Source organism: Aythya fuligula, chromosome 2 (genome assembly GCF_009819795.1).
Source record: "Aythya fuligula isolate bAytFul2 chromosome 2, bAytFul2.pri, whole genome shotgun sequence".
Classification (NCBI taxonomy): domain Eukaryota; kingdom Metazoa; phylum Chordata; class Aves; order Anseriformes; family Anatidae; genus Aythya; species Aythya fuligula.
Window position 1 is genome coordinate 81,877,319 of NC_045560.1, and position 19,508 is coordinate 81,896,826.

General features: G+C 43.0%; 1 protein-coding gene across 1 annotated transcript in view; it reads right to left on the bottom strand.

Annotated features, from left to right (window-relative positions):
• Positions 1 to 19,508, bottom strand: part of SLC22A23 (solute carrier family 22 member 23) — a 91,359-nt gene that overhangs the window by 18,454 nt on the left and 53,397 nt on the right. Inside the window, exons 4-5 of the mRNA XM_032180843.1 lie at positions 5,349 to 5,517; positions 3,265 to 3,392 (exon numbers count right to left, since the gene is read on the bottom strand). Coding sequence (XP_032036734.1) covers positions 3,265 to 3,392; positions 5,349 to 5,517 — 297 coding nt within the window. The remainder of the gene's footprint in view (positions 1 to 3,264; positions 3,393 to 5,348; positions 5,518 to 19,508) is intronic.

Consider the following 19,508-nt stretch of genomic DNA (forward strand, 5'->3'; position numbering starts at 1 on the left):
GGCTGTGTATTCCCAAAGGCAGCCAAACAAAGCGATGGGCTAGATATGGGTAGAGATCACCAGCTTGCAGCAGGTGATTTGTCCCGGCCAACAAACCAACCCTGAAAAAGATGAAGAAAAGAACATGCACCCTACTAAAATAACAAAAACCAGCTAATGTATGACACAGCTTTATAAAGGTGTCAGGACAGTTAGTGCTTTGGGATTTCCAATTCCCCTAAATACTCTAAAGAGTAAGCTCTCTCTGCTTCCTTAGCACTTACTTCACATTGCTAAAAATGACTGTCCTATAGCTACAACTGAAACGTGTTTGTTCCTTGCTTCACAGGAGAACAGGGAAGAGATGTGGAGGTTTTAGAAGAACCTGGCAGTGAAAAACCTCCACTAAATTAATATTATCAAAATATTTAATTTGCTCATGACTGAAGCTGACTCTTTTGGATAATGAGAATTGAATGTGTTTGACATAATTTGTCAACAAAACTTACTAAGCCTGTTTTATAAGCGACATTTCAATATGCAGTTGGATAACAATATTTATTTTGTTGTAAAAACAAATTTAAACTTCTGTCACTAAAGGAGGGCAAAGCATTGAGCCAGCTAGTAAAATTTTGAGACCTAACAGTGTTTATAGATGCTTTAAAGAGGTCAAATCGGTACACCTACTCTTCTTAAGTGTTACAGAAGAAAGTGCAACCAAATAAAATCAGAAATCTCCTCACGATGGCAAACTGTTCCTACCAAAAATCAAAAGATCCGCCAATTGCCCCGAATGTGAGCGTACAACTCCTGTAATGACCTGTGCCATAGCATACACTTATTTGACTGATACATGTGAGTAGAATTACGCTGAGGTTTCCAGTTGGAAGGGACTGTATGGGAGCAGCTTACTGCTTAGATGCATCGAGTAACTCAGCCACACAAGGCTGCTATGACTAATATTAGATGGCAACACATTGGGCCTTAACTAGAGTGAAACAGTTTCCAGCATTTTGGGATGGAAAGCAGAGAATAAAACTAATCACAAACAAACAAAAAACCTTCACTCAGATAGGAAAGCTCCACAAGGGATTCAAGCAGAAATAGATATCAGCATCAGGCTGAATAGCACCCTTTCTCACACACGAATACCAGCTTTTTGCCCATTCCCAGCAATTATGTATATGCAACTACAACACACAAAGGCAGAAATATGCTTTCTTCTGCTTACAGACCCACCCAGAGACATATGATGTGCATTTTAATCATATTTTTCATTCAGAATTTCTGCTTTTCTCCTGTCCTCACTCAAATGATCAATGCTCCCATGTACCCAGAAGAAGAATGCCCTTCCAAAATCTTTAGTTAAGGTCATTTCATCCACATGATACTGCTTCGCTTTTCTCTCCCTACAAAAAATAAAGCATTGCTCCAGAGCTGCGTTAGAAAAGCCTTACCATGTGGGGCTGCAGAGAGACTTTAAAAAGACAAAGCCAAAAAGGAAAAAAAAAAAAAACAAAACCAACCCAACCTCACACCATAAAACAAATCCAGCATCAGCAAGGAGGCAGAACTGAGAACATTCTGTATTATGTGTAGAAAGGCTGCAAAAGGTAACTTACTGACAACTGCTATGTCTAAATATATTTGCAGACAGAGAGTCCATAGCACCAAGATGTGTAATAACACTGCTTTCCACATGAAAGGGAGTCCCTCCTTAAACAGGAGTGTGCCCCTACCGTGAAACTGCTGGAAAAAGTAATCAGTCACAAGTAATAGTCATAAAACCATTTTGACACTTAGCATTCCTCCGTGGACAATATCATTGTAAGTGGCTTAAATAAATCCCTCTAGCACCGAGTTGCATCTTTACAATTTCCCTTAAAGGAAACTCAGGTAATTATTTTTTCCCCTTAAAAATATATTTTATTTTGTCTGTAAATTCAATACACTGACTAGCTAAGAAAGGCCAAATTTAGAGCTGGTTAGACAGCTTGAGCTGTCTCCAAGTCCAATGGTGAGACATTTCATTGCCTCAGAAACAAGTTTTTTCCAAGATTGTTCATTTACTCTGGGAAAGATCTGCAAAAAAGATACAGTGATGGAGATCACTGCGTTAACAGCTGCTCTGTACCCTTGAGCTTTCCAGAGCTTTACCAGAAAAATGTCATTTACATTGCAGAGCCATGCTATGTTCGATGCAGATTCAGGAAACCCTCGACATACAATTCACCTGCAAACATGACAATTAACACAAGTCTGCCAACTGCACCAGAAATACCATACCATTGGCCTTGGTATCAATACCAAGATGAAACACAGACCCAAATTGGACTTTTCCCTAGTCCCATCAGTTTTAAAGGACATTATTGATAAAGACTGCTTCATTCACGATGCACTGATCTTAACAGTGATATTTTTCCATTCTGGATGCAGTCTATCCCAGGGCTGATTAATACCTTTAGCAAGGACTGACCTGAGCTACTCCATAGACCCTCAACAGCGAATAATAGCCAAATGCAGAGAGAGCACAGGTGTGGGGGTGATGTACCCCTCCAGCTCCCAGAGTCATAGTAGGTAGGGTATGAAAAACTGCAAAAAACACCCTAATACATTTCCACTCTTTTCTGACTAGTAGGTAGCCTGATACAGACTGCAGGGGACACTGTAAAACGGGTATCTGTGGGCACTGTCAAGCCTGTGAGGAGGAGGAGGAGAGGAGCTCTGAACCAAAAACTGCCCTCTACTGCTGTCACCAGCAGGACAGCATTGTTCAGAAGCTACAGGAGCAGAAGGCAAAATGCCTCCTGCAGTATGGTTTTAAAGAGAAACTGGGATGTGATTTAGGTCTGCCACAGGAGTGGTGTTTTAGAAATTGTGGCTTGAGTGCTGCCACTTCTCCCAGCCAACAAAACAAGTGCTGCGTGATGGGCAGGATCCCAACCAGAAGCTTCCTTAAAACACTTTCCAGAGGCGTGCTGAGCTGATGGCGCTCTCCGCAGCCATGGCAAAATTATTCAAGAGATGTCCCTAAAAGCATATGGCACTGCCAGGTGAGATTGTAATATTAAGACTGTTCAACAGGCTGAGTAATATTAAACATGGTGCTAGAGTTTGGAGCAGTTTTTTTTGGGAAAAAAAAAAAGAATGAATGAACGAATAGGATGGTTTTGCAGGTGGTAAATAGATTATTTAATTCCAGACAGCAGCGCCATGCGCAGCCTTTAGAGAAGAGCAAGCGATTTCACCTGAGCAGCCAGACTTGTGGTTGTCTGTCCTACTCACCGGGCACCACTCCTTTGATGTCGCTTTCCGTGTTCATCCTGTTCTTGCGAGTGAGCTGAAAGATAAGTTCCTTGGACGCCTCAAACTGCTGCGTAGCCATCAGCCACCGGAGGGACTCTGGGAAAATACTTGAGAGATGGAAAACGCGTTAGGGTCACTTTCTTTCTAGAAGGCATCTCCCAGTCTGTTGAATTAACAAGGATGACGTTTCCCTCAGTGCAAATGATATTGCTTTACTTCACCATCTGGAATTTGACAAATTTGTGCAATTTCTAGGAAGTTTCTAGATTTTTTTTTTCAAGTTCTGACAGAGAAATAAGTGATAGTGATTAGCTGCTCATTTAAATATGCATGAGCAATATTACTATTTTCAAAAAGCAGAAAAAGGCTTGTAAAATTAATAAAAAGGGCTCAGAATATGGAAAGTAGTGACATTCACTTTTACACTGATTGACAAATGATACAGGAACCATCCTATCACCTTGAAATAGGACGTATTAGAATTTTATAACATATTAGAGGAGTTCTGCCTACTAATACCATTGTGAAGGAGCAAGGAGAAGGAGGAAGCACTGCATGCAATAGACATTTGCTGCCAGGCAGGGAATAAATGAGTTGTGCAGTTAACGCAGGATAATTCAGACCACAGTAGGAAAATTTCTGACAGAAGTGATTTGAATTTCTCATGTAAAGACAGAGAGAGGAAAGAGAAGAATTACTTTCCAGGATTATAATGGAACTTTTTATTTTTTTTTATATGTTTAAACATCCAAAAATCTCCCCTATACACAGATTTTAAGGCATTCTTTTATACAGGTCAGTACTGTGTATGCCCCAGACAACATCCAGTTGCTGCTATAAAAAGTTTCCCCTAGTAAAGACAACATTATGCTAATTGAGTTGCCTTAAAAGCATACACATAGAGTTATAAAATAAAAAAGTTTACTTTTCATCTGCTTGTTTCCTTCAAATGCTGACATTCACCTGATTCTTCAGAGTAATTAACCATTATTCCCTGTTTTTTTTTCTAGATAAGTACATTTTATTTTCATACAAAAGCAAAATAAATACGTAGATCTTAAACAAAATAGCCCCGCACTTGCATTAATACAGATACTTTCAGACTTGACTATAAGCATATTTTTCTTTCTTATTTAGGCCTCATTTTCACTCATCTCAGATACATGCATACACATATATACATGTATACAATTATATTAAAAAAGAGGAAAGTCAGGTAGCCTGCGATCCAAAAGTTATTTGTCCTGTTATCCATACTCTGCTTTGGGTATGTGGTGGGTAAGTAGCAAGCAGTGAATTTTTCCAGTTCCTCTGTTCCTTTGCTTATAGCAAGTAAACATTTTAATCTAGTCAGCATTACCTTTAAAATTAATTACCTAGCCTGCTCTCAGTCTTACGTTTTTGTACTATCCTGCTCTTGCAAGCCTCTGCTGTGTTGTGCCACCACTGTGTGTCACTATTAAGACAAAAGCACAAAGTAAGATTTTTGAGAGGTTTATAAAGTTCTGGTGAAGACAGACCCAGTAGCACCAAGGTGGGAGCCTCCCATTTCTCTAGGGTAGGCAGCATCGGGCCTGGAGCCTCACGCTGGCAGAAGACCAGAAGAAACCAGGATGGGAGAAGTAACCTGTGGGAATGGTGCCATCATCCCAACACATGATAATTTGGGAGAAACCTAAGCAGGGAGGCTCAGGGCCAGCCACCTCACACACACGCAGTGTCCAAGGGTGCTGCTCATGAGCGGATGTGTGTTATATTTAGCTCGGCTAAGCCAGGCCGAAGGAACCAACAGTGACAACCCAGAACCACAGGGCAGGTTTAAGGGGAAAATTTAGCTGTGCAGCCACAACAGCTAGGCTGAGATGTGTCCTCTCAGGAGGCTTTTTCATCTTTAAAGGGGACACAACAGCCAGCAAATGACAACGTACAACTTTCAGCTCAATGGTTGAGCCATCTCCCAGGTCCCCACCACACCTCAGCACATAAAACCTATGTGAGCACCCCCAAATCCAGTGTTAGGGGCTTGTGTTGACTTGGACATGACAGGAGGAAGCAATACTTACACCCAGTAGAGCAGCATCAGCAGGAAGGGGCAGATGATGACCGCCTGGAGGACCTGCCAGTCCCTGCAGAGGGCAGCCAGCCCCGGCATGAGGAACTGCCCCGCCATTTCGATGAAGCTCGCCACCATGGTGATCATGAACCGGTGCCCAGGAGGACAGAGCTCTATCCCTGAAACACAGAGCACATGCAGCTGCGTCAGGACCCCACCAGCAAAGGTGTCCACAGGTCTACTTCCCCCTGGCCAGGTGCCTAACTTCACAAAGGTTTCAGGGTCTTAACGTCCTTCATTTTAATAAAACAAATACATATGTAACACACATACATAGATTGATTTTAAAGGAAAATGGAGGGAAAAAGATAATTCATAGATTTGGGGTCAAGCCTTTTCATAATACCCAAAGACACTACGTGCCTTTCCAATCAATCTGCTGCTAGACAGAACATCACCACTCTCAGCAGGATACAGTCTCCCAACTCATATGGGATGCCACCTGCCCACAGCTGAATACACTGTGACTCAGCCAGTTTCAAGCTGGATTTTGCTGAGTGGGTTGTTCCTGGGTTTGCTTTTTGTTTTTGCAATACCTAATCTTGATCAACTTTCAAACAAGACAGCTTTCTATCTGTCTTATCCTGCCCTCCATCCTTTCTTCTGCTGTAGGGCAATTTACCACCATCACTGCTATCAGTTGTCTCAGCTGCTTTGTGACAAGTGAGTTCAGTAGACAAAAACTTCCTTAAACCACGAGTTCCGTCTATCTTTATTCAGTCTTCAGAAAATAAAATGAATTTATCAGAAGGGCAGCTTTTTTTTTTTTTTTTTTTTTTTTTAATCTCCAGAAGAAACAGCAGTAAAATTGGACTGCCTTGTGCAAATACATTCCAACATAAATAATGTTTTTGCCAGTAGGAATACAATAGAACCCACTATTTCAAATTTCCCACTTGCCTACACTCACTTCTACAGATTAATAATCAAGCCCATAAACCTGCCACAAATGTTGTGCAGAACTTATCGGCATGCTGATACAGAAATGTAGGCTCATAAACGCTCATGATATGTTGCTGACAGCACTGTGGTGTTTTTCCTTGGGATGTTTCCTATGGTTGTTTTAAATTAAAATTTAATGGTTGTTAAAATTGTAATTGAAAAGCCATCAGACAATAGGAAGAGATGACAGCTGCTCATTCATTCACTCTCTCATCTGTAGCTTGTTCAGCATTTATCACTGTAACACAGATTTATATTAACTGACCAGGAACCAGCTTGCAGATCAAATATAGGATTAGACACCACATTTTTTTTTTCCTCCTTTTATTTTGGCCCATGACAAAAACCACTGATGGATTTTTGCCAATACAAAAGGAAAATGTGTCTGTTGTGAGCAGCCCCAATTTTCATTAGCTTAACCACAAACAGAGCAGCTTTGGGAAAGGAAGGGGGGAAAAATCCTCAAAGACTCTCACTTGGTATAAAAGGCTTTTACGTTTTAATTAGGAAAATGAGATTAAAGCACAGAGCTTCTTATGACATGAATATGGCTTCATTCTTACTAATGAAGGATCCCAAGCCTAGGCGATTTTTTTAATTCTATGCAGAGAGGTCACTTCCGTTTTATTTTCTAATCTGCAACTATGAAGTATTTCTGTTTGTTTTGCTAAGCCTTAAAGTTGCAGTTATTCATGCTCCAGTGTGCCTTCATTAAGTACAAGGACGAGTTTTGTTGCTATAGGAACAGGAAGCCTGCGTTAGGTAGGTAAGACTTTGACATCTCAGCTGCACTGCTTGGGGTAGTATGAGATGAAAAAAAATAACCGGGACAAGAACAACTTCTGGATGAAGTCAGAAAGAGGCATCAAAATAATAAAAGTATGTGGTTTTGAGTCACTGGTGCATAATACACATCACTCCATATGCAGCAGTCATTCACTGTATAGAAAGGAAGTCACTTTGGAGGCTGTTTCGCATCTGTTTTCTTTTCCAGATTATCACAGGCATATGATCACTTTTTGCCCTTTCCTCTAGAAAAGCCAAAGAATGAAAAAAAAAAAAAAAAAACAAAAAACAAAACAACAAACCCTGCTATAGCTGGGTGAGCGCAACTTTCAGCTGACCTCAGCAGGCGCTTCATGTATATGAAATATCACATCTCCTTATAAATGTTCTACATATGAGGACAGTCTAGCGACTTTCCAAAACCTTTAGCTTCAATTTGATATGATAAAATATTCAGCTTTGCGTTTTTTAGCAAGCATTTAGCAGTCAGGCTTGTTCCAGCTCTGCCCCAGGCCTAGCAAAGGCTTCCTGCACCCTGCTGATGCTCTCACTGGTGCCTCGATGTGCTTGGCCACCAGACCTCTGTGTCCACACCAGTTTTCACCCAGTTCACACGATCCATTACTGGCTCATGTACAATTGCTGCAGGACAGAAATCAACTTCATCCCTCTGTGGCTAAGCTGGCAAGAAAGCCCCATTTCTTTCCTTCAGCAGAAACGTTTTCTCCTCAATTACTTTGCTGAGCAGAGTCAAGTAAACCCTTGTCATACACACAAATCATGGAAACAACCATCAGCATCACAAACTCCTGGATATATCCAGCTGCTCCACTTGGAAAAAAATTGTGTGGGCAAGGAGACAGGCACAGAAAAGACCTTGCTTGCTTGCCCAGTACCTCTCTTCCTGAAGACAATTGCCTAACCCTATGTGTGGTGCAGACGTGATCCCCACGTGCCCCATGGACACGAGACACAAACCACAAGCCTCATTGCACAACACACAATCTGGTTGGGAAATGCAGAAGCTGAAAGTGTAGAAATCCTTCTTTGGGACTCTATCTTTGTGTCATTCCACTACAAAAATGATTGGGTCACTGTTCACCAGCCTTACAGCTCATAAATCTACTGCTGGGAGCCTCTGCATGAACCACGGGCATCTGACCAGGGCATCAAGCACTTCTGGTGGCTGTTTGGTTTAATTTAAGCAGAACCATTCAAGGTTTGTTGCATTGCACAGAGACTCATCCTGGCACTAAGGGAACAATACCAGGGCCAGTGAGAGTGAGCAGATGAGCAGGTACCAAAGGGATGGGCAGAGCATGGCACTGGCACGTGCCCATTGTGCCAATCACGCCCCATCTGTGATTTCAATCAAGTAACGAAAGCAGGATGGAAAAAAACCAACAAAAAGGTATCAAGAAGTTGCAAGGAACATGACTGCAGCCAAAACTGAAAACACAAAATTGGTTTGCTGCTTGCCTAGAACAGCCTTGGGGATGCGATGAGGACTCAGCAGCCACTGCCTCGTGTCGCCTGTGTCACAAAAACCATGTAGACACACACGTATTGGTACTTGTGAGTGCATAGATGTGAGAGCATAAACAAATGAAATATATGAGGGAATGAGTGGTTGTGCAAAATCTTCCCACTCACAGACTTGGGAAAAAAATCACTTTGTCCCGAAAGATCTCTCGCTGAGTTATTCAGAAATCCCATAGGAAATCATTTCAGATACTAGCCAAGGGAATAAGAACCACAGCAGCAACATTGGCTGCTCTCAGTGACAAAGGCCAAGCTCAAGAAAAAGATGTTCAAAACAACATTTTTTAGTGTACTAAGAGGTCAGACTTCAGAGCACTCAGGGCTCCTCTGCCATACATACATGCCCTCATACACTGTCCTTTTCCAGCACTGCAGCGATGGCCCTGCCTGGCCCCTAGCAGAGCCACATGCACCCCTGGGATGTGTTAAACCTTTTAGGTAGTGGGGCTTTTCCCTCTGCACCTGGAGGGTTCCCACTTGATGCTCCCCACAATTCCCAATGGGAACAACCTTGGAGATGTCCTAGTCTGGCTTCCCTGACCGGTGCAGAGCCAGCCCTTGGGTGGCAGAGAAGCCAAGTTTCATGGAAAGAAAGGCACTGATGGACCGACAGGGCAGAGCTTGGTCAGGCTTTCTGACCACCCAGCTTTAACCACCAGGTTGTCAGGGCATCCTCTTGCACCTTAGGTGAATGGAGAGCTCAACAGAGGTTTCCAACCTACAGCGTTTTCCAAACGTGTCTAAAAAGCACAGTAAGTAGTATTTAGGGCCTGGCAGACTATATACTGAGAGCAACATTGTCATGCACAAATCCTCACCTGATCCACACTGCATATTACGTGACAAAAGCGGCAAGGCTGGAATAAAATGTTCTTGACAGACCAAACCGAAGAGACAACTGGAAATGAGAGCTTTGCTATTTCTCAGCAGCCACAGCATGCCACCGGAGACAGGCAGATAAGACCTACCAACCAGGTTTTGTAATATCAAAATTACTTTTCTTTAAACAGGATTCATTTTCTCCCTCTCACACACAAAACCCACTGCATTTCGCCTGCTATGCAGCCCTTTGGGATTTTTGTTAAAAAGAAGGGAAAAGCAGATTCATTGCACGGACCAAATGAAGTGCTGAGAGGCCCTTCTGCAAATGCATCTGCGGTTTTACCAAGAAGAGGTTGTGCATAAACATCCATGAATTAATTCCCTACAATTGTCCAGTACTTGAACCAACGCATGCTGTTTAAGTCATTTAATCTGGAGGCCAGTGCATCTGGAAGAGCTCTGGGAGCGGAGCAGACACTAAGATGTTTCTGGAGTGCTGCTGTAGGCAGATGAGGTATGGCACATCTCAGACCTGCGTTTTTCAGAGCATCTGCAGAGAGCCATTAGTCCTGAAAGCTCCCACTTCTCTTCTTCTTTTTAATAGTTTTTGGAAACATAAGGATAACTTGCAAAAGGAACCAGGGCTCTAGCTTGTTCCACACCAAAATTAATTGCCCCCTCCAACAGCTCACCAAAAAGCCTCATTTTTTTGGAAGAGGACAGTGCTCCAGCACACATCCCTGTGTGGCTGACAAGGTTTTACAAAGCTGAGGGGCTGGCAGCTCAGGCTGGGGCACAGATGAGAGGAGAGAGCTAATGGGGAGCCTCTGCAGAGGAGATGGACACACGGACGAGTGACTGGGGAGGAAGGACTGCAGTAACATCGGGCTGACATCAGCTTGTGCCGCCACAGGTATGGCTCAAAACCTGCTTAGCCCAGCTCCTTCAGACCCTGTTGGGTGGGCTGCGAAGGGATTAAGGGCCACATCTCATCCTTTCTTACTTGGTCTCACCCTTGTGTGCTGGTAGCAGACCGTTTGCTTCAGATTTCAGAAGCCTTCTGGTTTGTCCTCAGAGGCTGACATTTATTCTCACAGGATATTTGCACAATGAAGAATAGCAAAGACTTACTTTAAAAAAAAAAAAAAAAAAGTAATTTGCAAATAATATATCAAGAGGGAAAAGAGGTTAAATCCCACTGCCTGAGCAACTCTCTAGCATTCACTCACTCATCTTCAGTCCCAAAACACAAAGCAATTCTTGCAATGCGGTCCAAGCACTAGCTACAACAGAAACCACAAGCTAGCTGCTTTCTGTGCCTTTGCAGTTTTCTCTCCCCCCTCCCAGTTTCAGGCTATGAGCTGCCAAGACTGTAATTATATAGGATTATCCCCTGGAGAAAACAGCCAGGGCAAAGCACCTGAAGTCTGGGCTGCAGCCTTCCCACTGAGGGGGGGAGGAGACGAACTGACTCCAGATTCATTTTCATGGTTATAGTTCTAAAAATGCTACCAGAAAGAGGAAAAAAAATCACAATTTTTGGCAGTTTCTACCCTGTTACTATATACCCAACACTCCCTCCAAGGGCTCTCAGGTTGCAAGCCCTACCCCAAAAAGGGAAGAAAACAATTGCAGTTGCACAAAGCCCTGGCACATCAGCCAGCCAGAGGAAAGCACAGGTAATATGGTATTAGGTGTAAAATGCAGGACACCAGAAATCACTGATGATGGTAGCATCCTAATGCACCAGAGCTGCGTGTGCCTCTCAGAGCCAGGAGCTGCCTGGCTCGGTCAGGAGTAAATATGAGTTTTTTGCATTTGAAGCACAATGCTAGGGCTCTGTGTATCAACAGAGCACAGGAGGAGAGGAAAAAAACATCCCAGAGCACTTGGTTTCTGAGCTGCTCAGCACTTCCAGCATGTCCCACCATGGCTCTGCTCCCTGAGTAGTCAGTCCTCAGTGATCCTGCTGGGGGGGAATAAATAAAATAAATAAAATCCAGCTAATACCTGCCTATATATCCAAATTTCCAGCGGGTTACCAGGCTCAAACTTGCAAGCTCTGCCAGCCTCAGCCAAGGGCTAAGGCCACTCCTTGCCTCCATCAGCACACTCCTAATCCAGCACGGGCTGAAGTGGCACAGGTTAAGCCTGAGTGTGCTCCCGGCTCCGCATAGACACTGAGCTTTCTCTCGGTCGTTTCTGCTGTCACCAGAAGCAGCTGAGGAAGCACTGTGTGTAAATACAGTTTATTAAGGAACAGCAAATAGAGCAGCATGAGGAAGGAAAGGTTATCACATGCACCGCAATCAGCCAATTCATGTAAACAAACGACAGAGATGGAGTGAAAGGAAAGGAAAAATCTAATTTCCTCTCTGGAGAAATCCAATCTGTTGTCAAGCAAGGACAGCAGTAATAGACTAAACCTCCAACGACCCAACAGCACAGCAGGACAAAACTTATTCTAAAATACAGCTGTGATAGGACATGGGTGCTCCTTGGAAGGTACTTTTCTACACATAGTAGGTTTGGGGAGGGTTTCTTTTAAACACACACTAGCCCACCACTTACACCTAATTAATGTTTTTAACATGTGTCAAACCAGTCACCCATGCGCTGACACGGCCTGGGGTGACAGATGCCCCAGTGACACCTTGGTAGCACCCCCTGCCCTGACCAGTACAGCTGCCTGCTGCCTACCAGACCGAGCTATGAGATAAGTCAATATCTCATCCAAACAGGTGTCTTTCTCACCAAAACCACACCATGGGTTCAGCTGGTGTACGTGCACCAGGCCTGGTCTACAACCACAGGCTCACTGCCAGGCCTCGGCTAGCTCAAGGGCTGCAACACGAACTGAGATTTGCAGCATCAAACAAGCAAGCACGACACCACCTCTTGTCCAAAAACCAGCCCAAACCACAAGGCACATTACTCTGCTTTTCCTGAATCTCCCCTGTAAGAGAAAAAAGGTGATACGATTTCGGGAGGAGCCCTCCTTCCAGCTGCAGCCCACTTTTGGCTGCCCGCAGCAGCAGTGATGCTGCACCAAGATGTTGCTTGCAAGGCAAACTCCCAAAGCAGGCCACACAGGATACCTTCAACACACCACGCTGCCTTTTATTACACCAGACAATGAAACCAAACAAATGTTAAATCATGTTTTTGGCACTGCCAGAATAGTTGCCGTCTATCCTGCTTCCAGAGGAACACAGCCCTGCAGCAGCATGGAGCCAGCACTGGTTTTTGGTGACAGTTCCTGTGTGTGAACAATGGCGTTAGGGAATAAAATCCAGAGGATGGCCCTGGAAACCACAACAGCAGTGACAAAGGGTGTGAGAAACTGGTAGATACAGAACACGCTGATTTCAGAATACAGGTGACTTAATTTAAATGTGATTGCAACAGTGATTAAAAAAGCTTACATGTATATAGGAGATAAGCCTTCATATACATTAACTACCTATAAAAACAATTGTTTTCCACCTCCAGTCTATAACTTCCTATTTCCCCCCACCCCAGCCTCTCCAAAACCATGCCAAGATCGTGTTTTTATTTGTGTGCCAGACTAAGATTGTATGGAAATACATTTCATTATTCCTTGTTCCAAAAAGGTGCCTTGCTCTAAAGGAAACACACAGTTGATCACACGAATATTTTGCAAACCTAACACCTCTGCTGTTCACAACAGCTGGCCCCTTTTCTCTTGGCAGGATCTAAATCACAATTGGCGTCTTCTTGATGGGAATGAATGAGAGCAGCTGAAACAAAAGCCACAGTGCAAGAAGCATCAGAGGAGCTCATTTTCTTTTATGCTTCAGATGAAAGGATTCTGCATCTGTATTTGTCAGAAAATTTCAACAATATTGTAGCCACTTAAAATAAGAGGAGAGAAGAAATTCAATAGATGCAGATCTGCATGGCAATCTCTTAATTAACCAAGTGGCAAATAAGTTGCCAACAGCAGCTGTTTCTAAATCTCAGTTCGCAACCTCCAGGCAGATGACAGTCCCCAAGAAGACGAGCATGAAAAAGTAAACCCAAAACAAGGTGTTAGGCATTTACTAAACATTTCTGAGCTCACCAAGGCAATAGGGCAGCGAGGGGCAGTGCCCAGCAGCCCCACTTGGGAGATGCTTCCTGCAGCCCCTCTAGGGGCTAGGCAGCCAATTCAGCCAAAAGCATTTAGTAAGCACGTTTGTGAGAGGCTGTCGCACGCTCTGCCCCTGGGGTATCCTTGTTTTTAAAGATTTATGCCACCAGGCACTCTGCTCAGTTGTCTCGTAAACACCGTGAAGGAGAAACTCTGGAGATTCAGAGCCAATAAGCCATTGTATTTCGGGAGCTTTCATCACGGCGCCCATCTGCTGGAGAAGGAAGGGCTGTTCAGACTAGCAGGTGACTTTTGCATTAGATAGTGCTCTGGGATTCAGCACGAAAACTGACACAGACCTGGGAAATGCGGAGACAGGGATACTGAATGAAAACACCCATGCAGTAAGCGAGGAACATGCCGAACAATATGCAAACCACAGCACCAGGAATCAGTGCAAGCAGGATGGCCTCTGGTCACACCTCCTCTAATTTCAACCCCATGACAATATAAAAAGTGAGGCAATGAACCTTTAGTAGTATCCATGGCTAGCAAATTCCTGTTGATACAGAATTGGCCAATGCACAGTTGGAAGATGTGTGGGTATTGGTTTTCCTCTTCCATTTTCCAGCTAGCTTTTATATTCCACATAACACACCCAAGAGGGAGCAGAACAAACAAACAAAAAAACAACACATCCCCCCCAAAAACAAGCTTTCAACAACAAAAAAGGAAATGAAACCAAAAAGCCTTTGTAAGGGAAAAAGAAGTTCCTGCATTATATTCTTCGCAGCAGCCTTGAAAGGCCATTTGGTGGATCTTGCAATGGCACAAGCAGACAAACTGCAGCACATTGAGAGAGCTCTTTCACAGTTTTTTCTAGGATTCGTCTTGAAAGAGACAAGAGGACAAATTCACTTTTTTTTGCATGACTTTAGCAGAGGGTCACCGGGTTAACTTGGGAGGGCAGCATCTCTTGTTGCACACACAGAGTTTAGTACAGTGGAACATCTCTCACATTCCTACCGTCATGTATAGAATTAAAGACTTCAGATTTTCAACTTGGATTTAGATTCAAATTTCTTCCTTGCTAAATTTACAAACACCACCTGTGAACAGCTTTTTTTTTTTTTTTTTTTTTTTTTTTTTCCTGAAGAACCATAATCCTTCAAATTGGTAAAATTTGACTTGAGGGTGAAGAACAATGAAAGACCTGCTAGCATTACAATTGCTGTGCTAGGTATGCCCACGCAATACCAAAACAGACCATCCAAAACCATCTGCCGGGATCTGAAGTTTTCCCAGGATGGGATCCCTGAAAAATACATGAGTTTTTCCAACACTCCATACAGACTTACAAGCCAAGCAGACTTGCTCTAGAAGGGTAAAATACCAATATAGCCTGATAAAACTCTGGTAAGAGCTAAATATTTCTGCTCAACAGATGGCATAACCTCTTCATTTCCTATTGATTTGCAATAACTTTGAAAATGAGAAAACTCACATTCCTTAATATCCTCCTTTCGTGGAGGTTGGTAAGTATGCTGGGGAAAAAAGTGACCTTCCTGCAGAGGATGCTTGTCCTCGCCAGTGAAAGACCTCTTTCAGCAAAACCCTGCCACTTGCAGAAGAGTTTGAAATATGGCAACACTTGCTGATTTGTTCCAAATAAAACCAGAACGAATTGCTTAAGCAATTAATAACACAATGTTTAAAAGAAACTGAACTCCCTGGCAAGGATCCAACTGCATTTCATGGAAGCGGGTTTCACTTGCTCTGATAATACGACTCAACTTTGTACACATCACCACTGTGACTAAAACTATGAAGATGCATACCTGCACTGCCTCGGCCCCGCGGAGATCAATATTTAACCTCTTCCTTACCAATTCCCAAGCATTTGTCTATGTGACTCGTAGGTTTCGAAGGGTAGGTCCAACTGAGTGGTGCTTCTCTATCTGTGCCCATGCAAGGTCAAAGGCAAAACAAGAAGTGGGTAGAGGCAGAGAGTTGCCTCCTATGCAGGAAACGCCAGCAATCCACAGCACGTGGTCCTGGACATCACCTGATGAGGGTCCAGTTTCAGGTATATCAGGAAAAAAAAAACACATTTACCACCCTCCTGTAGCAATAGAGAAGAAAGGCAGGGGAGACAGAGAGATGTGTACAAAAGCAGAGGAAATTTGAACTGCTCCTCCGCCTTGCTGAGCGATGTTTCTAATCAGAAGTTGAATAAAGGAAAAAAAAACAGAAGACATTTGGAAATGCTGTAAACCCTTCAGCTATGAAAGACATGTGGAGAGTGCTGCCAAAGAGCAGCCGTATTTATTATACTGAACTCCGGTGCTTGCGCAACGAAGGGTAAAGCTCAGAGGGCTGTATAATTGGGATGCTTCTTGAATTCTGAGCTGAGGGCAAAAATAAGTAAGTAAATGAGAAGGAGTAACACGAGAGAGTCATGAAAATAAATAAATAAAGAGCAGAGCTGTTTAGAACTATGGGTCCTGAACAATAATAAAAAAAAATCCTAAGTTGCAAACCAAAAGCTTCTACCACAGACCTAAGAGGGATAGGCATGCTATGCTATTTATGAACTAAAGGAAGAAAAATAGCTTTATAATTTTTCATTTTAGTCCTCACTACTTGAAGCACAGTCTTAAAAGGAAGAGCTTTTTGCCTGCTTCAGGTCTGAGGGCTTAGAAGAACCTCTTAACCACGAGGTCTAGGATTGGAGCAGGCGTGCTAAAATTCAACAGCTTAGACTGTGCACACGTGGGTTGAAGACTACAGTCTTGACACATCTGAGCCTGCTACTGAGCGTAACCAGAAGAAACCACATGCCAAAAGCACGAGGCCTGTGGATCCCACGGGGAGGGCAGGGATGGAGGTGACCACCAGCCTGCTGAGGTCTGCCCACCCTTCCCACCAGGGACTGGCTGGACCCCCCCAAAAAGCCCCTGCATGAGGCTGTAGGGAAATGTAAAGCAAGTGAAAGTCTCTTTACACTTCCCTCCTCATAAGTCTCTTTACACTTCCCTCCTCATTTGCACAATGCTTCCAGATGTCCTGCAGTACTGCAGGCCTCCCAGCCAGGCACTGGCCTTTTACTAGGGTATTTTTAAGCTCAGGTTTCTAAGAACAGGAGCTTCTGTTACTGCCACTGTTTCCTTATTTTAAAGGATCTTCCTATATGGTTAAGCCACGATAAAACACCTAAATTCTAGAAAACCATCCAATAAATAACACTTCAGTCAAGCTGCTTCTTCAGTCTCTTCCTCACATCTATAGTTTCACCAGATGTTCCATATGGAAGGAGGAATGCCAGTTCTACCAAGAGCAAGAATAGATGGAAGTAAACAACACGAAAAAAGTTTCTAAATAAAACTACTTCTTTTTCTGCTTTTGTCCAAAGGAGAGGAAATGTCTGGTGTTCCTAAATGCTGGATGACAAAACATCCTGGGCCACAGGTGAGCACAAGGTGCCAGGCATCGGCTCTGCAGCATGCAGCCTGCTGGAGTCTGAAAGGGAGCTGGCTTTCAAAGGGTTACTTGGTGCTGTACTCTCTATATATGTATATATATACACATATATGTATAAATATATATATATATATAACATTTACAACCATGCCTGAATAGGCCAGAATTCACCTGTGAAAGAAACACAGGACTCCACAGCACTCATTTCAGTGCAGAAAAAGATGTCCATCAGTCTGGGTATACAGGTAATATCTGTAAGCAAAGAACAAGCTCCACAAGCTTCTCTCATCCTGAAATTTCATCTGGTTTAATCTGAGTTGATGTCAAGTGCCCTGATGCAGGCCTAAGACTTTACAGCTATACTAAAACCCAGCAGCCTCCTACATCTGAGGAGGCAAGCAACATCATCTAACTCTGGACATTACAGATAGTTGCATCTTCCAGTGTTCACTGTGTGATGGCAAATTGCCAGTAAACACACAGGCAAACAACCTGCAAAAGTTTCACTGCCATCAATGGATTTCCCTTACCCTCGAATGCAGGCAACACACTCCTGTGCCTTTACTCCTATGGAGTTAAACTGTAGGTACAGGCTTCTCCATGAGTTGGATTTTCCTTTAACCTGTCCAGAAGCTGTTGCTCAGATCATTTTGCATCTGGCATAGCCACCTATAAATAACCTGGCCACAACACAGCCATGTACTCACATGCATTTGATTAAAATAAACTCATCTAAGAGGGTGGCCACCTTTGAAATCGAAAAAAATGGACACAGGAAGGCTAAGGATTTACACGCATGAAAATTGCAGAGCTAGTTACCACTGGAGTGCCACTGCCATTGCTGCGCTGCTGTCACCAGCAACTCTTCTGCATAACCACAAAAATCAAAGCAGAAGCAACTGTGATGACAGATTTTGTTGTTGTTGTTGTTGTTTTGGGTGGGCTGGTGGAATTGAGGAAAGGATTGAGAAAGAAAATAAATAAAAATCAAACCATCATCCAGGTATGAGCCTAGCCACATCAACACATTTATTATTGCAGCTATGACTTACAAAAAGCAATATGCAAGCTCCTAAAAGGAGAAGGCAAACAAGTAGCACAGAAACTGAACAAGGCAAATTGTTCATTGAAAAAAAAAAAAATAAATGCCTGCAGTGTAGATACCAAGATAACGATGCAACTGGTTTCCAACACTACTGAGCTCCTCAGAAGCAACACAGCTTGGCGTCGAGTGACGACACAAGCCTACTGCTTTTCTCCGCTGCACCCCTGTGCTTGGGGCTGCTTCCCAATTACAGCCAATTTCTGAACTCCAGATATGAGAAAATTGGAAATGCTGATACAGACAGGCCCGCAGGGTTTTTGACGGTTTTAATATTGACCTGGTTGGCTGGTGGAGAATCATCTGCAAACAGTGGCGCAGATTAAGATCAGAAGCGTGGTAGCAACTTCATTTCAAAATCCTCCTGCAGAACAGGAAAACTCCCCATGCAGTCCACCACACAAAAGAGAGGAGGCAGCAAAATATATCCAAGTTCTGTGCAAAGAAGGAAAAGTGCAGACGCACAAGCCTTGCACTGATTTATTATTGGCTTGTCAGTAGCTAGCATACAAAACCAACTATCCAAGCACCAGCTGTATTTTTCATTTCAACAATCATTGCACATCCTTCCTAAAAGATACAAAGATTCAAAGCTGATTTTTCCATTTTAGCTAAGGTCTGCACAAGCATAAAAGGAAACAGATGTTGAGGGGTTAAGGAAAAAAAAAAAAAAAAAGAAGAAGAAAACGCTTTTTGTATCCTTTCCCTCACCAAAACATGAATAATGTAACAGAGGTCAATGTATTCAGGCACAGGTCCTAAACACATCAATTGTAAACTTAGTTGTTCGGAAAAAACAGATTAAAGATATTTTGAGATACAGACAGAATAAATAACAATGCTTGGAATTGGTGCTTCTAAGAACATCTTCATGCTGTATATCCACACTGAACAATTTATAAGAGATTTAAAGCTCTAGGTCTAACCATTAATTTTCATACATCATATCTGATTCACTTGCCTATTAAAAGGATTTTCCCTTCTCTGCAGTATTCATTAACCTCCTAGAAACATTCGTAGAAAGCACAGTTTATTTCAGGAAAGAATAGGAAATCATTATTACAAAGAAATTTGAACTTATTATTCAAGACAAACAGAACAGAACAGCAGATAATGGGACATCACAGGTCAACATCAGAAGAACTGTTCTGGACATTCTTGACAGGACCATTGGTACTACATTGAAAGAACATGGCACAGCAGCAGCAAACCAACATTTTCAACCAAAAAACGTATTTCAAGAAGGAAGCCTTACACTGAAAACACTCCCGTAGCCCAAGAAACAAGTTCTCTTAGATCTGATGCTTAGTTCGGTTTCCACTTTGTGGCTGACCCCCTACTTC